The sequence below is a fragment of the Alosa alosa genome, chromosome 6 (genome assembly GCF_017589495.1).
Source record: "Alosa alosa isolate M-15738 ecotype Scorff River chromosome 6, AALO_Geno_1.1, whole genome shotgun sequence".
Lineage (NCBI taxonomy): Eukaryota > Metazoa > Chordata > Actinopteri > Clupeiformes > Clupeidae > Alosa > Alosa alosa.
The window spans coordinates 3,466,278-3,483,471 of NC_063194.1; the positions used below are offsets into that span (position 1 = coordinate 3,466,278).

The window sequence follows — 17,194 nt, forward strand, 5'->3', positions numbered from 1 at the left end:
ATCTCAGGAGAAAGGAGAAGTCCCCAAAAAATAGGTCTTTGGCCCCGCCAATGCCTTGCATCACAATAGGACTGAACAAAAATATGTGTGTACACATACTCTCACACACCTGTACAAATGCACAAAAAAGGCATAAGTGGTGTTGGAACCACATCTCACCTCATGCCACATGGGTGCACACATCCTTACACAGCTGCTTTACTAGGCCTAAGTGTTTAGATTGGAATGAGTAAGCCAAAGTTGTGTGTGGTTGCTAATGTGTTAAGAAGCCCACACACCCAACATAGTCCCTGCATCGTCACAAAAAGACAGGGGAGGGGGTCGCCTTTGCCCCATCACAAGAGTGAACTTGTGGATTCCACCCCTCCAAGACTGTTATAATGTGTCCCAACCTCTTGGTGTGGTACCTGAGTATCCCGCCCCGCATGTCAGGTTATCCTCTCACAGAAATAAAAACAAAAAAAACGAACATGACCACAGAAAGAGAGAAAGCGAGAGCCATGACAAGAGACAAATGAGCACAAAGCTCACAGCGGACCGGTGCACCCATGCAAATGGAGCTCCGCATTCAGCTGTGGCGGTGACGGCACATTCATCATCCCGTCAGGCGCGGGCAGCCTCAATACCTCACTCGCCCCCCCCACCACCCCCGGCCTGCTGACCAGGAGCTCAAGTCGGAATGAGGACGCCCAGGAAGCGGAGTGTGTTCGCTGTGCCCTCGTCTTTGGTCCATTACACCACAGCCTGGTCCCACTGAGAGGTCCGGAAAGCAATGCAGTGCTTGGTTGGTAAGGAGCTGTGATTTTGGTACTGTAAGAGTCTCATGTGGCGTGGCGTGGTGGAGAGGTGCTATGAGGGGAGATGGAGGAGCTGGGGTGTGGGGGCAGCACATTGCTGCAGCCCGTCTGTCTGTCTGTCTGTCGGGGACGTCAGAGGTCACTTGTTGAGGGTGATGCTGACGTAGGAGGTGGGGATGTAGCCCTCGTCCCCGTTGGAGCGACGCACGCGGGTCCAGCCGTCTCCTTTGTCCTCCTCCACCACGGACAGCACCTCGCCCTCCTGCATGGCAATGGTGCCCTCGCTGGAACCTGCAGGTTGGACAATCAAGAGGTCAAACACAGAAGATGACATAATTAGCCATTTCAATCTTTGATAGTGCATGCATCTAAATGAGATATTTGCTTAAAGCAACACACCAACTTTGAGGCACCCACTTCCAGTGAATTACGCTAAGCTAGGCTAACAATGTCAGACTGAGTTATTGTTATTGCATGCACAGAGAAGATAAGGGGACGTATCCGCTCATCTAACTCTGGTGCAGACAGCAAATAAACTGATTTTTCAGAGAGCTGGCGTGTTCCTTTAAGGCATACCTTGACAGAAACGGATCGGGAGATTTCGGTGTGTACCTGGGAAGTTATAGAGCGCTGTGCACTGGCCAATGGGAGCGGCTAACTCCTCCTCCTCAAAGTCGTCATCAAACTCGGCGTAGATGGCATGCGAGGGGTCTGGGGTGCCCTCATCCGAGTGTGCTCCGTCTGGGCTATAATGATAAACACTAATTCTAGACCCATACCTACTGCTATTTCTACTGCAAATACGACACATACGGCATCCATCCACAAATGTTATTACAGCAGATGGCATAATTAAACTCAATTTCATTTTATATATACATCCATTACATATGAATATGTCTCGGGGTACTTTGAACTTCATCCCCCAAAAAGCAAGCACTAAGACAAATTGGGCTTAAACAAAAAACCTCCCCTGCAGGAAGAACCCTTGAGCAGGAGGGGGCGCTAACTAAAGCAAGTCATCCATATTTAAATATACATGGCATGGGGTCATAAAAAATAATCCATGAAGATGACAACCTACCTGTTCTTGTAGCTCAACTGCTAGTTCAAGGTGCTAACAATACAACAAGGTTGTGGGCTAGACACCCAGAGGAAACATGCACTGATAAAATGGGTGTCTGTATCTGTTGTGTAAAGCCCTTTGCATTGGCATTCAAGACCAACCTGTATGTATCATGGGCTCCATTATTGTTGAAGGATTGCGATGAGTAGCGCAGCGTGTCCCCTCGACCTCCTGCCTCCGTGAGCCAATTCTGCCAGACGACAACAGACAGATTGATGGGATTGAGCGCCACAGCGCTAATACTGATTCTCAATTAATCCCTGAAAGCCCGTGCCACTGCAGTGACCGCAAGCTACCACCAGGGGGCGACCCGCACCTCATACTTGCTGAGCTCTCCCCGCAGCCTCTCCATGTTCTGGGTTGTCTGGTTGATCTGAGGGGCCAGGCTGGCTGGGTCGCCCATCTGAGGGTTCTTCTCGTAAACGTCCTTCATCTTACCCAGGGCCTCACTGCACAAGAGAAAGAAAGAGAAGATATGGGGGGAGTGAGAGAGGAAGGGACAAAGAAATATATAGGGAGAAGGGAGAGCAAGACAGAGAGGGAGGGAGAGAGAAGAGAGAGAAGTGAAAAGGGGAGGGAGAGCAAAAAAAGGAAGGGAAGGGGAGAGGAAGAGAGGAAACAGGAGGGATAGAGAGAGAAATAGAGGAAGAGGAGGGGAGACGTGGTTACGGTCTAGGCCTACTGAACTGCATTCCCTGGTGACCTGAGCGGCTCAGTAAACAAAGCTGACTAAAGCCCTGTGACCTCAGGGGAGAGGAGCTGAGGGCTACGTCGGGCTGCACTGTGATGCACGCCACTGCCACAGACGACACGCCAGGGAGTTGCCACGGAAATGGTTGCCGTGGGGGGCAGCGGCACTCACCTTTGATCCACCTCCTTCTGCAGCTCCTTGCCCAGCTCCTCGATCTTCTGCTGCAGCCGTTTACGCCGCTGCTCAGGGGGCAGGTGGCCAAAGTCCTCTGTGGCTGTGGGCTGGAGAGGAGGACGCATGGGAGGGCTAATCAGTCCACACCATACATGAACACACACACACACACACTTCCTCCAAGGATCCCTCAACCATTAAACAAAGGTAATGAGACACACACACACACTTTCTCCAAGGACCCCTCAACCATTAAACAAAGGTAATGAGACACACACACACTTTCTCCAAGGACCCCTCAACCATTAAACAAAGGTAATGAGACACACACACACACAAACTAACACACACTTTTAATGATTAACTACTGTAAAAATTAGATCGATTTGGTTAGCTAGTGTACTAATAAAAGACCAAATTGTATCTTATCTCCGGTGTGTGTTACTCTGTGAAGTTATAAATAAAAGAGAGATATATATTTTATGCTGAGCCAAGACCAGAACAGCTTCCTATTCACCACCAGACACCTCCCGTGCACCGTCACACACCCTTAGAGCCACCCTGCGTGTAGGCCTAACTCTTAGATCAGCGGGATTCCTCCTGGCAGCTGGCTCTGAGATTAAGAACTCAGGGTAAATCTGTCAGAACCTGCCTTTGATGGAACCATTTTTGTTTCGTTTTAAATAGCCAGGGATAGTTTTGTGCTGCCGAAGATAGATCTTCCTTATAATGGCCACCTCCTCAACACACTTTTCCAATCCATGTATGGGCCAATGGGGGTTTGCGTGCACGGCAGCGCTACAAGAAGCTGCCACTTGTCTCTTTTGGTGATGTAGGGGCCCTGGCCCCTCCTGTCCTGTCTGTCCAACAGTGATGGAGAGGTGGTCATTTACGCCTCAGACGTTCCCACGCAACAAAGTGCAAAAGGCTGCCACCCTAAACACACCCCTACACCACAACTGAAGAGTTTTTCTTGTTGTTTTTTATTTTTACAGTGATTCTCTCAGGGGTATACCTCTGGGGAGAGCAGACACACAAACAAGGCAAAAGATGGTCCGTTAAACGTAGTCAATGACATTAGCTCATTATGTTCTCACTCAGAAGGGGGGTTTAGTGACAGTGTGCTCGCAGCAGAGTTGAAGTCCATGCACATGGGTGTAATGTTTACAGTGTGATGAGAGAAGAGATGACAAAAACAAAACAAAAGAAAGGTACTGTGACCTTCTTTTAGGCCATGCTCGTCTGGTCAGACCCATCCTCACAGCTTTGGCTGAATGCCCAAACTCTAGTTGTAGCACCACACACGTTGGCACAGGTTGGCACCGACGCCAGGCCTATGCCTTGGGATTTTTCTGGAGGGGAGGGTGGAGCAAGGGGGACTCACCGTTCTCCTGAGGGTCCGGAAGGACGAGATTCGGGGTTTGACAGTCTTATTGATCTCCTTCAAACAGTACGACAGGGGGTCCCGGCCGAACTTGGGGGAGGGGGGTCCGTTAGCAGGCGAGGGGCAGGGGGAGAAAGGCGTGAGTGGTGATGAGAACTGGGTTTTGGAGGAGAGGGATGAGGAAGGGAGGGAAGGGGGGTTGTTGGGGGAAAATCAGAGGGCAAGACCAGGCAGAGACCCACATGAACGAGGATGAAGGGATTTGGCGATGAGAGAGAGGGAGAGAGAACAAAAGGAGGTCAAGGGGGGGTAAGGGACAAAAAAAACAAAAAACACAAAGAAAAAAAAAGCACACAAAAGACACACAAACAAATGACAAGGGAAAGAAAGAGACACCGTCAACACCTTAAAACGCACATCAAAGGAGGGCGGCGAGGAGGACAACAGTGGACCACCCTCAGCAGAAGCCCCAAACAAACACTGCAAAGCACTGAAGCCCCACCACCAGTCACAATCACAGTCACAATCACAAACCCCAACACCAGCCAATGGGACACAAGCCAAGAACGGAAAGCAAAGCAGGGGTTCACTTTCAAAGGTAGCCGTCTTAGTTTTTCAAAAACAATAAATACATAAAATGACTGCTGTTTAGACGAAAGCAACTGCATTTGGTCTCAAGCGAGACCTGCAATTTGACATGAAGGGTTCACCAGCGGACAATTTTCAGATTTGGCCGTACCTCCATGAAACCCCACTTTGCCCTCTAATCATGCAATTTTATGGCCTGCCTTCCAGCAGAGAAAAAAAATAACTGCTCTGAACTGCGTAAAAAAATGATCTGCAATAGCATGGAGTGATGACATGTGATGGATACTAAATCAGATTAGTTCAGGTCCCGAAAGGGCCGTGAACAGAAGGGAAAAAATTACAATAAATACAATTTAAAAAGCCATGGACCTCCCAACTAAGACGTTTCATAATGGACAAGCTGAATCCAAAACTGCCCAGAGACGAGTGTGTAAGATGACAAACAGAAACTGTGAGAAAACTCTTAAGGTGAAAAACTCCCTGTAATTGGTTTCTAAAGAATCCAAAGCAAAGAATAATGTGTTTTGATTTGGCTTTTTTACGACCGCACACAAAGGGGTGAAATAAATTCTCATCCTCAGTCAGCGATGCGGAACTATTCTTTTACTGGTCACTAAGGTCAAATAAAACGGGGGAAAAAGAAAAGAAAACCCTCACTGCACCACAAACTACATCCTCTCAACTCCCCCAGAGGAGCCGCTCCATTATGGAGCCTACACTCTCCTCGGCCCTAAAAGATTGCTAAGTGCTATTTGTTTTAGTAAGTAGGAGTGAATGATGTGTCTATGGCTGAAAGAGTGTGGGAGATGTTTCTGGAATCAGCTATCTGGTGGCAAAAAGAGAGAGGAGTGGAGGGTGGAGGCAGGGGGCAGAGGGAGTAAAAGACCTGTGGTGTGTTTGTTTACATACTCAGACTAGTAGAGCGGGGGGCTAATCGCTAAAGGCTAACAAAATGGCTGCTACAAAATGGATGACCAATGATGCAGAGCAGTGCTTCACACAGACAAGGACACTAGAGGTGGAATAATTGGAGATGAAGAGAAAGAAGGAGACAACAGTGGACAATATGGGAGACAAACATGCAGAGGAGGATAAGAGGTGGGTGGGGGTGGTGGTGAGTGGAAGGTTTTTTTTTTTTTTTTTAATGGGATGAGGTGCATGCTGGGAAGGGGAAACCAGAGGGCAGCGAGGAGGTAGGGGTGCAGTGTGGTTAGTCTGAGCCCACGATCATACTTCAGGTTCAGCCCCGTTTGGCTGGCTCTGGACTCACTCAGGAGTGCCCACACAGGCTGGTTCCGAATGACCTGGGCCACCCCCCCTTTAAAAGGGACAACAGAGCAGACATGGGGGAACCCATGATGGACCGTTTCACTTCACTTTTCGATAGAATGCCACAATAGCCAACTAATGACACATACAGTGAGGTTATTTATTGTTGTTGTTGTTCTTATTTGTTGTTTACATCCGATTTAGCAATGTATTCGGTGCAACATACTGTAGCGTCCAAATGCCACTCCCAGCATATTTGTCCCCCCGGTAGATGACATTTCACAAAGGTATCATTGTGATGCGCTCGAGAAAGACAGATTCTGTTCAGCATAAAGGCAGCAGTGTGTGTTGCCTGATGCCCGTGGCAGAGGAGTCAGTGTTTGTGCCCTGTGTCCATAAAAGCATACACAGCAGAATAATGCTAAACCATGGTCACACGCTGCAGAGGGGAGGGGCGAGGGAGGGGGGGGGGGGGGTGGGCGGTTGGGCTGCTCCACTCTCAGCCAGAAAGACAGCCATGCAAAGACGGGTTCTAGAAAGATACAGTCTGTGTGTGTGTGTACACATGGTGTGTGTGTGTGTGTGTGTGTGTGTGTGTGTGTGTGTGTGTGTGTGTGTGTGTGTGTGTGTGTGTGTGTGTGTGTGTGCATACGCACATGTGAGAGTGAGGGAGAGAGAGAGGGAATGTCATGCATATACTCTTCTGGGTAGGTGAAAAGTCAGGGGTGGGCAGGAGGAGCATGTGTGAGACCACAGCATCTGGGCAGAGTCCATTCTGAAGACTTCCGAACCTGAGAGATGTCAACTAATCAGACACACCTCCACTTCCTGCTCTCCAAGCCTCAACGCCCCCCCTCCCTCCCTCCCTCCCTCCTTTCTTTCCTCTCGGTATGTCACACAGCAGCTCAGCCCTCTGGCTTGGCCTACCTCGCTCACAATGAACTACTTTCTTGCCGATATCCACTTTGGACCATCTGGTAGACAAAATTTCAAAACCCTTAATCTAATTAGCCCCGGTGAATAAATAAAGCCCCTGTTGCCCACAGTACTGCCTGTTGGCAGGGACACTGCAGGACGGTGACCTTTTGGCTTGTTCAAAACACATTCAGCACACTACACATACACACACAGCAAGAGAGATATGCACTTAACATTAGGCCTGAGACTACTACACGCCAGCAACATCCTATGTGTGAAGCATCACGTCAGTCACATGCTGGCCTACCTTGCTCTTCTTGCTGAACAGCCAGAAGGGCTTGCTTTTGTTTTTGCCCAGCAGGTCTAAGGGGCCTTTCGGCGTCCCCAGGCTGCTCTCCGACGAGGTGCGGTTGATGCCCTGGCTGTAGTCCTCGAACTCCAGGTCACCCGGCCGCTCAAAGCCAGACTTGTGCTGTTCAATGACAGCCAGGGAGTCCTGTGTAGACGCGACAGCAAGGCACAATGTTTAACAAATCCTGGTGCTGAAGCTTCATACATCTACTTCTAAAGTAGTGATTTAAAAGGTATACTATGCAAGATTTTCACCTTAATATAACCCTTATGAACCCAATTTGATGGTAAACAAACTTGTAGTAGGGGAATCGTTCACCAAGCATAGCCATACAGCATAGCCGTAGTGAGTCGCTAACGAGAGGACCAGCCATGAAACTTCAACAATAGTCGACCAGAAGACATCTCGCGAGAATCATGAAACATGACCTTGTCAGTAGATATAGCTCTTTGAAGATTGTCTGTTCTTAATCCTTCACCTCCACAACAAAAGCATTTTCATTGTGTACAGGGGGAACAAGCCACGAGAAGTAGTCTATTTACAACGGCAGAGTAAAATATAAATATATCGTGACTCTAGGGAGAGCTGTACAGTCGCCAAAAATACCTGAAACTGCATAGTATACCTTTAAACGCAATTTGAGACTACAGTCTCAAATTGCAACCTGTAGGGGTTGCAATGGTATGAGATCTGACGGCCACTTCACATCCATTCAGTAGCATTCTTTTCAATATCAGTATTAAATGTGTAGTCAGGCATTGCGCAGGAAGTCACATTTGTTTGTGTTTATGTTTATATTTACATTTATTAGCAGACGCAAACTTCATATTTTAACCAAGGACCAAACAAGACACGCTAGAGAGGTAGGTCACCCCTACTTTCAGTATTCCCAGAGAAATTCCACGCAGGGTTTCATTTTTGTTTAGGGACAGGCTGCCCCCACTTTGTTTGTTTCCGGTTTTCGGAGCCAGGGCTGCCTACAGACACCGGGCTTTTTACAATGTAATCATGGAATGGGCAGCTAACGGTTGTATGAGGAGATGATTGCGTAATGTGACAAAAAATGTTATGGGCTTGAAATCACGTAAAATCCCTGACCTCACCTTTAAACAACATAACTATGGACTTTTTCACTCCACGGTGTGCTACAACACCGGTACTACACCACTGTAACCCTATTTGGAATGCACTCACATTGCGTTCGTTCACATTGTTGCCCGCCCTGGTGATGCCATCCAGGCACTTCCCGATAATGGGCATCACGTGTTTCTCTGTGTCGGAAAACAGGACATAGCCCTGTGCCAGCCTTCGTATGCGTTTCTCGTCCATGTCCTGCAGTTTCTGTGATGGCGACACACAACAAAAGAAGTCACCAGTCTATATTTAGAGCCTTTGATTGGTAATGACAGAGAACAGAACGTGATGGCCTTTGGTCTTGGGATACAGTTCTGTCGCGCTGAAAGATCACCTATTACAGTATCTCACCATCTTGGAACAAACAGAAAGATAAAACCAGTCCTTGGGACCCACTCAGGCAAGAGAAAGAAGAGAGTGTCAGGTTCCTGCATGCCAACAGTGGTATGTACTGTGGCTAGCTGGGGGAGGCAGGGCCTTACGTTGAAAATGAGGGGCATGTCGGTGAAGTAGAACTGGGACTGCTCCTTGTTGTATTTCTGCAGCTGGGCGGCGTAGTCGTTCTTGCACTCCTCTGCCACGTGTGAACGCATGTGTGCCTGCTGCTTGGCCTAAGCACAGCACCACCACCAACAACAACAAAAACAACACGTTTGAATGTTCAGTGTGCCACAACAGAGTCAAGGAATGGTAGATTTTGTTGATATTTATACTGATATAGGACAGATCGTGTGGGGCTGTGTACCTTCTCGACGTCGGCCTTTGTGGCGTTGATGTCTAGGTCTGTCTTCTCCGCATACTGGGCGGCCTTCTCCGCTTCCCTCCACTCCCTCTCGAAGCGTTTCTTACTCTGGCAAAGGCAGATGGTTCTAGTTCAATCAGCTAGCTAAATCTACACAAGACAAATTTCACTGCTACGCAATGCTGGGGGATGGCTGACATTTCCAGAGCAGTATTCTGAAACAGGCAAGCAAAAAACACTTCTTCAGATCCACCTTTCCTCTGAGAAATTATAAAGGCAAGAAACCTATATCCAGCTCTTTATTAAACAACCCTCAATATGGTCCATTGCACATAATCCAGCCTTGATCTCCTTGTTTGCTTTAACTACATACATAGCACCTGCCCAAACACTGTTCACTAAAATAAAAATGAAAAAAAAAATGTCAACAGCTTTACAAAGCTCAAAAACAACAAACAACAAAGCAGACATAAACAAACAGGGGCCCAGACAAAAGCTCCCCACTGTTTCCCAGTCATCGCTCACGCAACAAAGAGACACATCGGCACTGTGAAGACAGACTGAATTCACAACACACAGATTGAGCTCTCTGTTTTCACGCTGAATAGAGGATTGCTATATGGGGGCTGCTGGACACAAGAGAGTCATACATAGACAGACGGACACAGATACTGACTGACTGCCTGACTGACTGACTGACCCCCCCTCTCCAGTAAAACAACAGCCACTTCAAAATCTGACCCCTTTATTCAGTGTTGCTGGAGTGGGCTCAAGGGTGACTTACACTGTCCAGCTGCTTGTAGGTGCTTTCCAGAGACTGCTGCGCTTTCTTGGCCTCAGAGAGATGCTGTGAGGTTCGAAAGACAAAAAACAAGAATGGGGGAGGGTGTAGGAATGGAGAAAAAACACACAAACACAGTGGGTATGAGAAAGAGGAAAAGATGGAGGGGGAGGGATGTATTTATATTTAAATAACAAAACAACAGCAAAACAACCCTGATAGTACATGAACACTGCACATTTCCCACTGCGTTGTGGATGTGTGTACACGGAGACTTGATGTTCGACATGGGACCACATACCAGTGGGAATCGGCTAAGGAATTCTGCTTGGGAGTGTGACACAACAATAACATGACACCCCCCCACGAGACGCTAACGTGTCCTTAAAGACACCACAGACAGAATTCTCTTCCTCTCCTCCTCCTCCTCAGCCATAATTCCCTTTCTTTCACCCTTCTACTCTCGTGTGTGAGTGTGTGTGTGTCTGTCTGTCTGTCTGTCTCTGTCTGTATCTGTATATACACTATATGTATTTATCTACCTCTTCCTTCATCTGTCTCTTTCTCTCTCCCCCTCTCTCCTTCTCTCACTCCCTCTCTCCTTCTCTCACTCTCTCTCTTTCTCACCGTCTTGCGTTCCTGCTTGAGCTCTTGCAGGTACTTGGTGAGCTCGATGCAGATGTTCATCATCATGTTCTCTGCAATCAGCTCTCTCTGGCCAGCGTAGTCATTCATCTCGTTCAGGACATCCAGGAAGGACTGGTGGTTTGTAAACCTGCAGGGTAGGGCAGACGGAGGGGGGTGTGTGTGTGTGTGTGTGTGTGTGTGTGTGTGTGTGTGTGTGTGTGTGTGTGTGCAACATCAGAGTGTAACAAGAACCCGGAGATCTACCCTTACTCAGAACACACAAGTGAGGGACTATAAAAGGTTATAAAGCCTCCTGGCCTTAAGGACAGAGAACCAAGCACCAATCAGGACTCAGCAGGAAGTCATTTCCACCCCCAGTTTCCTTATTCCTGCTGCCCAGGGGCAATGAAATTGGCCTCATTTGCATCGCACTGCCGGTTGGATGAGACCATTGTACGACAGGGCCCCAGGTTTGCTCGCGGCAACAGTGTGACTTATGGTCAGGGTGGCTGCCGTGATGCTCTACTCATGCTGCTGATGACTCACTGGGGTCTCTCTGCAGCTTAAAGGTGCAGTCCTCAATTCTGGCCCAAAGGTTATTGACATTCCGCTCAACAGCCAATCAAATCACAACTCCAATCCAAGCTCTGGAACCAATGTTATTGATTGGCTGGATAGTGTATAGGTTGATCTGAGCCACTCTGTTTTTGTTTTGTTTTATTTATATTATAAATGATTATGTTGAATTTATATTCAACAAGGACTATACCTTTAACTACTGGCTGGAAGTGAATTGAGGTCTCCTCTGAAGGATAGCCTGAAATCTAGAAAGATTTATGGTCTGGCTATGAAAATAGCCCAACTCAAGGTACGTCACCAAGCATGCATTTGAAAATATCATTGCATGCAATTGGATAACACTACGACTAATGTTTACTGACTGATTCCGGACTTCGACGCAATTGGATAACACTACGACCAATGTTTACTGACTGATTCCAGACTTCCGACGTTGCAGTGCGATTGCCATCTGTTAAGCTCGCCTCTGGCCCGCCTATATCAGATACACCGATGTGATTGGTGCAGCTTGGCTCCATGGGCATGGGTAATGAGCATCATTACTGATTACCAGAGTGACTCGCAGAGCAAATTCAAATTGTGCTCTTGCGAGAACTCCATGGTATCTGAAGGAGTCCAGGCACCAGAAGAGAGCGAGGGAGCTTCAAGTGACTCACCTGCATTCCTGTTCCTCCTTGCTACCTCTTTTGGGGCTGTATTTCTTTGTCAGGTTCCTGTGGGAAACACAAACACAAAGCTCATTTTTTAATTATACCAAGAGAGGGAGAGGTTACATGCAATAACACAGAAGAGGAAGCAGCTCGTGACAGACTTTCACTGTTAGGATGACATAACTGACTTGCATTTATTGCTGTCTACAAAACAGTACAAGTTATCTCCAGTCAGGGCTAACAAGTTTCCTTCTATGATCAGTGCAATCACTGCTAACTTCCAGGAGTAGTCTGAGGAAGGAAAGACCCCACAATTGGAGGTAGAGCAGTTCCCATTACACTACAGAGCCAAAATCCTTCATATTTCAGGGGATTTTGTACAGGCAGAATAAGTAGATTTGTGCATGGATTCAATGATAATTAAGGACCTGGTTACCACATGCCACATCAAATACAGAAACTCAAGGCTGTTTCCAAATACAGGGATAAATACGTAGGACTATGGTTAGTTGCATGGTTTCAGGTACAAATGAACGCAAGTCCAGCCTAAGGAATGTTAAGGTATCTTATTCCTAGTATTTTTTAAGAGCTCTGGCTTTTCCCGCTCCTCAAAATTTTTGCTCTCCTTTTCTATCCCTCCACTTCCTCTCAGTCATATGTCTGTCTGCTTCCACTTCCCCTCCTCCTAGACACAGCGAGACAGATGAACCTTCATGCAAAGGAGGTGGAAAGAACCAGAGCAAGAACAGGTTGAGGGCAGGAGTGAAAGTAGGAGAGAGAGAAAGAGATGTGTGTGTGTGTGTGTGTGTGTGTGTGTGTGTGTGTGTGTGTGAGTGAGAGAGAGATATATATGTGTGTGTGTGTGTGTGTGTGTGTGTGTGTGTGAGAGAGAAAGATATATGTGTGTGTGTGTGTGTGTGTGTGTGTGTGTGAGAATGAGAGCACTGTCTCCAAGACTGCCTGGGCAGCGGCCAGGGAAGAAGCTCAGGGGAACAGACAAGTTCAGTTCTGCCCCAAACCAGTCATGAGACCCAACATATATTTCACAACTCACCACACTGCAGCACAAGCACACCCCAGATACTGCCTCAATAAACACACACACACACAGAAACAAACAATGCTGGCACACACACACACACTCTTGAGAAACACAGAAAACACACTGCTGACATAAATTCAAACAAACTGACACTCAGAAAAAAACAATGCAAGAACACACACTCTACTGCTGAGACACAGACACAGACAGACAGACACACACACACAGAGAACACACAGAACACAGAGAGAGAGAGAGACAGAGAGAGAGAGAACTGAATGTACAAGCATCAAGGGACACAGGCAGGCCTACCTCAACTGCTTGGCATAGTTTTGCTCAATCTCTGTCCGTTCCTTGACAAACTTCACATACTTCTCCACCAGATCCAGCCCCGACTGTGTGTGCTTGTCAATGATGTCATACTGGTCCTGTGGAAGAGACCAAAGCAAGATTAAATATGGACATAAAACAGGAGGACAGCGTAAAAATATGGACCGAACACAGGGGGAGACGTTCCATTAGGACATTGCTGGACTGACTAACACGTTGGGGATCCAAATGTGTTGACATTTGGATCATGCTTCTGTGGCCGCCGCGGATTCTCACTACGTCTGCCCACACACTGGGCATTCCACGGATGCCTTGCATGCTCATATAACCCTTGACCCCAGCTGCATGATCTGTGGGAAGGCTGCCCCGCCACTGTAAATCATGCTGTGCTCCGATACAGTTAAAGGAAAGGGATGGAGTCCCCGAAGCACCACCACCACAGCCCTCAGACAGGAAGCAGGAAGTGCAGTTCCATCCCATTTCCTGCCATGATGTTTCTGCGCAAACACTTGATGGATGAAAAAACGGCTCATAATGTCAATGCCATTGACAACCCCTGTTGCATTCATAGCTCAGAATCCACTTCACAGAATTACAGAGGGTGCTTTTTATTTGCATGTTAAGTACAAACACAGGGCCCAGAGTGTGCTCGGCATAAAGAGGCACACTTTCCCAGCAGCCTCGGAGGCCTGTGTTGGTTGTCCTGCTCATTCTGGTCCTTCTTTGGCTGTGTGATCTTTTCAACCCACCACATGCCTCAAGCATAGGCATGCCGCCAGGCGAAGAACGATATCTAGCTCGCTCGGCAGCCCCACAGCACAGCACAGCACACACCTTCCTCCTCGCCGCAGTAATAGGCTTTACTGTAGCAGGCTAGGGGGAGGGGAGAGGGGAACCTCAGCGGTGGATTCCTAACAAGCTGAGCCACGTCCCTGACCGACCGCTCCTGCTCTGCTCTCTCAACAACACCCAACCACCACAAATCACTCACCTGCAGCAGTTCTATCCAGCTCTTTTTGAAAGAGTGCGGAGGCTGTTATTTCAACCCCGCCAGTGCCACTTCTGCAGCCCTCTACATGGCCTAAGGGTGGAGAGATTCAACCAAGGAGCAAGAGCAGTTTTACCACTCCGTTTTGAAGGGCAATGAAAGTATCTATTTAAAGCAAACTTGACGATCACACCAGGAGCAGTCTACAAAGCCTACAGGGCCTAGAGGGGGAGAGTGTTTAGCACAGTGGCTTGTTATGAAGACCGACGGCAGGGCAAAGAGATGAGAGGGGAGTGTTTGAGAATGCCTTCATGAAGCGAGCTATATTATTTGCAAATCTCATTCTGTAAACAACAACATAAACAATTAATGGAGGTTTGTCACTCAGTCACATACCCGTAGATTGCAGGGTTGTAACTCTTCACTTAATCACAATAGCCACCACAGTGTTAGAACTGACCCCAGTGTGGGAAACCAGGCCTAATTTGACGTGCAGGACACAACGGATTGTTTGATTTGAAACGGTAAGCTTTATATAGACTAGGATATTTACAGTGTTTACTGCACTTCATCTCCCCTCTCTCACTCTTCAGTGGGACTATGTAGAGATGGGCCAAACTCACTCACATGGACACACACACACACACACACACACAAAGTGTGAATAGAAAATTAGTTATGGGGGCCTTGTCATGAACATAAAGACTTAATAAGGAGCCTGCTGCAGTACATTTTTCTAAGTCATGTACAACACACACTTCCAGAGAGAGAGAGAGAGAGAGAGAGAGAGAGAGAGAGAGAGAGAGAGAGAGATGCAAAAGGCCTGGACATTCACAGAACAACAGGCACACTTAACACTGGAGACTCCAAAAATAGACACTGGATTAACCATAAGGGAGGGAACATATGCCATAGCAAAGGCTTGTCCGTGTCACTTAACAACAATACTAAACCCTACCTGAGCCAAAGTTTGAAAAAGCCGCAAAGACACGATAAGCATGTGGACTCTCATCTCTTCCATTGAGGGTTAGAGTTTCTCTTCACTGAATGACAGAGTGCCTGGATATATTTAGGGACATGAACTACATGTTGTTGTGGCTTCATTAAATTAGGGCAAAACTAATTAGGTTGACGTTCCAACTCTGAAGATGGAAAGGGGACAGAGGAAAGGGGCCCAGGGGGCGCTGCGGAATGAGGTCAGGACCTAGCCACCCTTTTCCCCCCTCTGATGCTCCACAAGCTACAGCACACTGCGCGTGAGTGCTAGGACAGTAAGGCTCAAAGGGAAGGGAAGGGGAGGGGAGGGGAGGGGGTCTTGTAAGGCAGCTTGCTGACAATCTGAAACCGATGGGCTGTCGGTTTCTTTATTTTTTCCAAGCTTTGTTTTAGTTTATGGAGGGCTCCAACTTTTTATCCACCCAAACCCTCTCGACAGGATGAATATGTCACAAAAACCGGATACTTATCGCTTCACCGACACTTACGAGCTTTTATTTAGAATGTACAAGGCAAACTTGGGAAAAAATGTCCTGTCCTTGACATAAATTCGTGTCAGCGCCAGCCCTCAGCAGTGAGGTGGTGTGGGAGTCAGGCGAGATTGCCCTATTTCTAAATATTTCCCAGCTCCAGTGTGGTAGCAAAGGAATGCCCAGTGATATTGCATGACGGTTAGTTCTTCCTTACACAAGAAAAACGGCAAAGATCGCCAAAGTAGTAACGTTATCACAATTTGCCCAGGATTTTAAAACTCGGAGCCAATATCCAATTGTGCTGCAAAGTAGGCTAGGTTAGCGGCTAACTTAGATGAATGCTGTTTGTTGGTTAACGTCACAGCTGGATATCATTCCATCAAAACAACTTCATGCAAACTTCTTAACGTTAGTCACTCCCTGCATAACTAAATTAACTACTAACTGTTTGGTGTAACTTCCTAACATTACTCTCTTCTAAAAAAAAATCTCAGATGTTAAGCTAACATTGTGCAGCACGGGGGATGTTGGATGCAAGTTTGCAGTTCACGTTAGTGGGGGACTAACGTTAGAGGGAGCGAAGTTAACGTTCACGTTAAATTAACGGTGCCACAACGCTTCTTCAATGCCAAACATGACCAGGAGGAAGAATGGCGTAGCTTCTAGTCAAAGTAATGTCAATTTACTCGGAAGTTTTTATGACCGCTGACACGTCAAAAAATATATAAACACCAGTGTCTCTTACGATTTGAACAGATTACACTATTTTGTTAATCGTTTATGACAATTCTACATTAACGTTACTTGCTAAATTATCAGCTAGCATAAGTTTGACGTTGACGTATGTTTGAACTAAATATATTCACTTTCGTGTATTCGTAAAACAAACTGCCGTTATGCCATCCACTTTACATCAATTTAATCTGGATTCATACTTTAAATCACCTATGTAGCTTAACGTTATCTGACCAACTCACCCAAAGATCTGTTCCCCAATCCATGTTCAGCCTGGTCTTCTTGTCAGTGTAACGTTGGCTATCCTTGTGTACAAAGAAGTTATCCCAAAACTCCACAGACGGTCACCCGCGTCATGGACAAAATCTTTTCATGTGTTCGAGATAAAATGACTGTTTGCACCACTAATTTGCACATTCAAAAAGCCTACAATTCAGTCTCAACCAAATGACCAATGATGCATTTATTCGGATTGCAAAATAGCCATGTAGAAAAACTACCGTTACCGTTAAATTTTCTGTGGCAAAGCGAAGAGAGAGGGATCAAGTAGCGCTCATATCCGCGTCACTCCCAAATCCTAATTCTTAAAGGAGCCGCTGGATTGAATTACGGGTGTAACGTTGAGTACCTTTGGAGTTGTTAGCAGGGGCGCCGCTAGAAATGTTGGGCCCTGTGATAGAGAATCATGCCGACACCCCCAAACATTAAACATTTTTCTTGAAGAATCAACCAAAAACTATAACAGCATGTATCTACTAGCTAGTGCCGAATTAACAAGCTGCTGGGATGTGTAAACAAAGAACACATATACAACAGGC

The 17,194-nt window shown here is 47.0% G+C and overlaps 1 protein-coding gene across 2 annotated transcripts; it reads right to left on the bottom strand.

Moving 5' to 3' along the window:
- Window positions 1-878: 878 nt before the first annotated feature.
- Window positions 879-16,934, bottom strand: trip10a (thyroid hormone receptor interactor 10a). 2 transcript variants are annotated; one of them, XM_048245369.1, is made up of 15 exons: window positions 16,619-16,934; window positions 13,167-13,282; window positions 11,819-11,875; window positions 10,584-10,731; window positions 9,960-10,022; window positions 9,179-9,283; window positions 8,916-9,044; window positions 8,494-8,640; window positions 7,255-7,443; window positions 4,173-4,328; window positions 2,786-2,895; window positions 2,240-2,372; window positions 2,025-2,113; window positions 1,410-1,543; window positions 879-1,088 (listed from the first exon to the last, which is right to left on the bottom strand). In XM_048245369.1, the coding sequence occupies exons 1-15, from the start codon at window positions 16,640-16,642 to the stop codon at window positions 937-939; spliced, it is 1,752 nt and encodes a 583-aa protein (XP_048101326.1). In that variant the 5' UTR covers window positions 16,643-16,934; the 3' UTR covers window positions 879-936. The 2 variants fall into 2 exon arrangements, with proteins under 2 accessions (XP_048101326.1, XP_048101327.1); XM_048245370.1 differs by lacking the exon at window positions 4,173-4,328.
- Window positions 16,935-17,194: the final 260 nt, after the last annotated feature.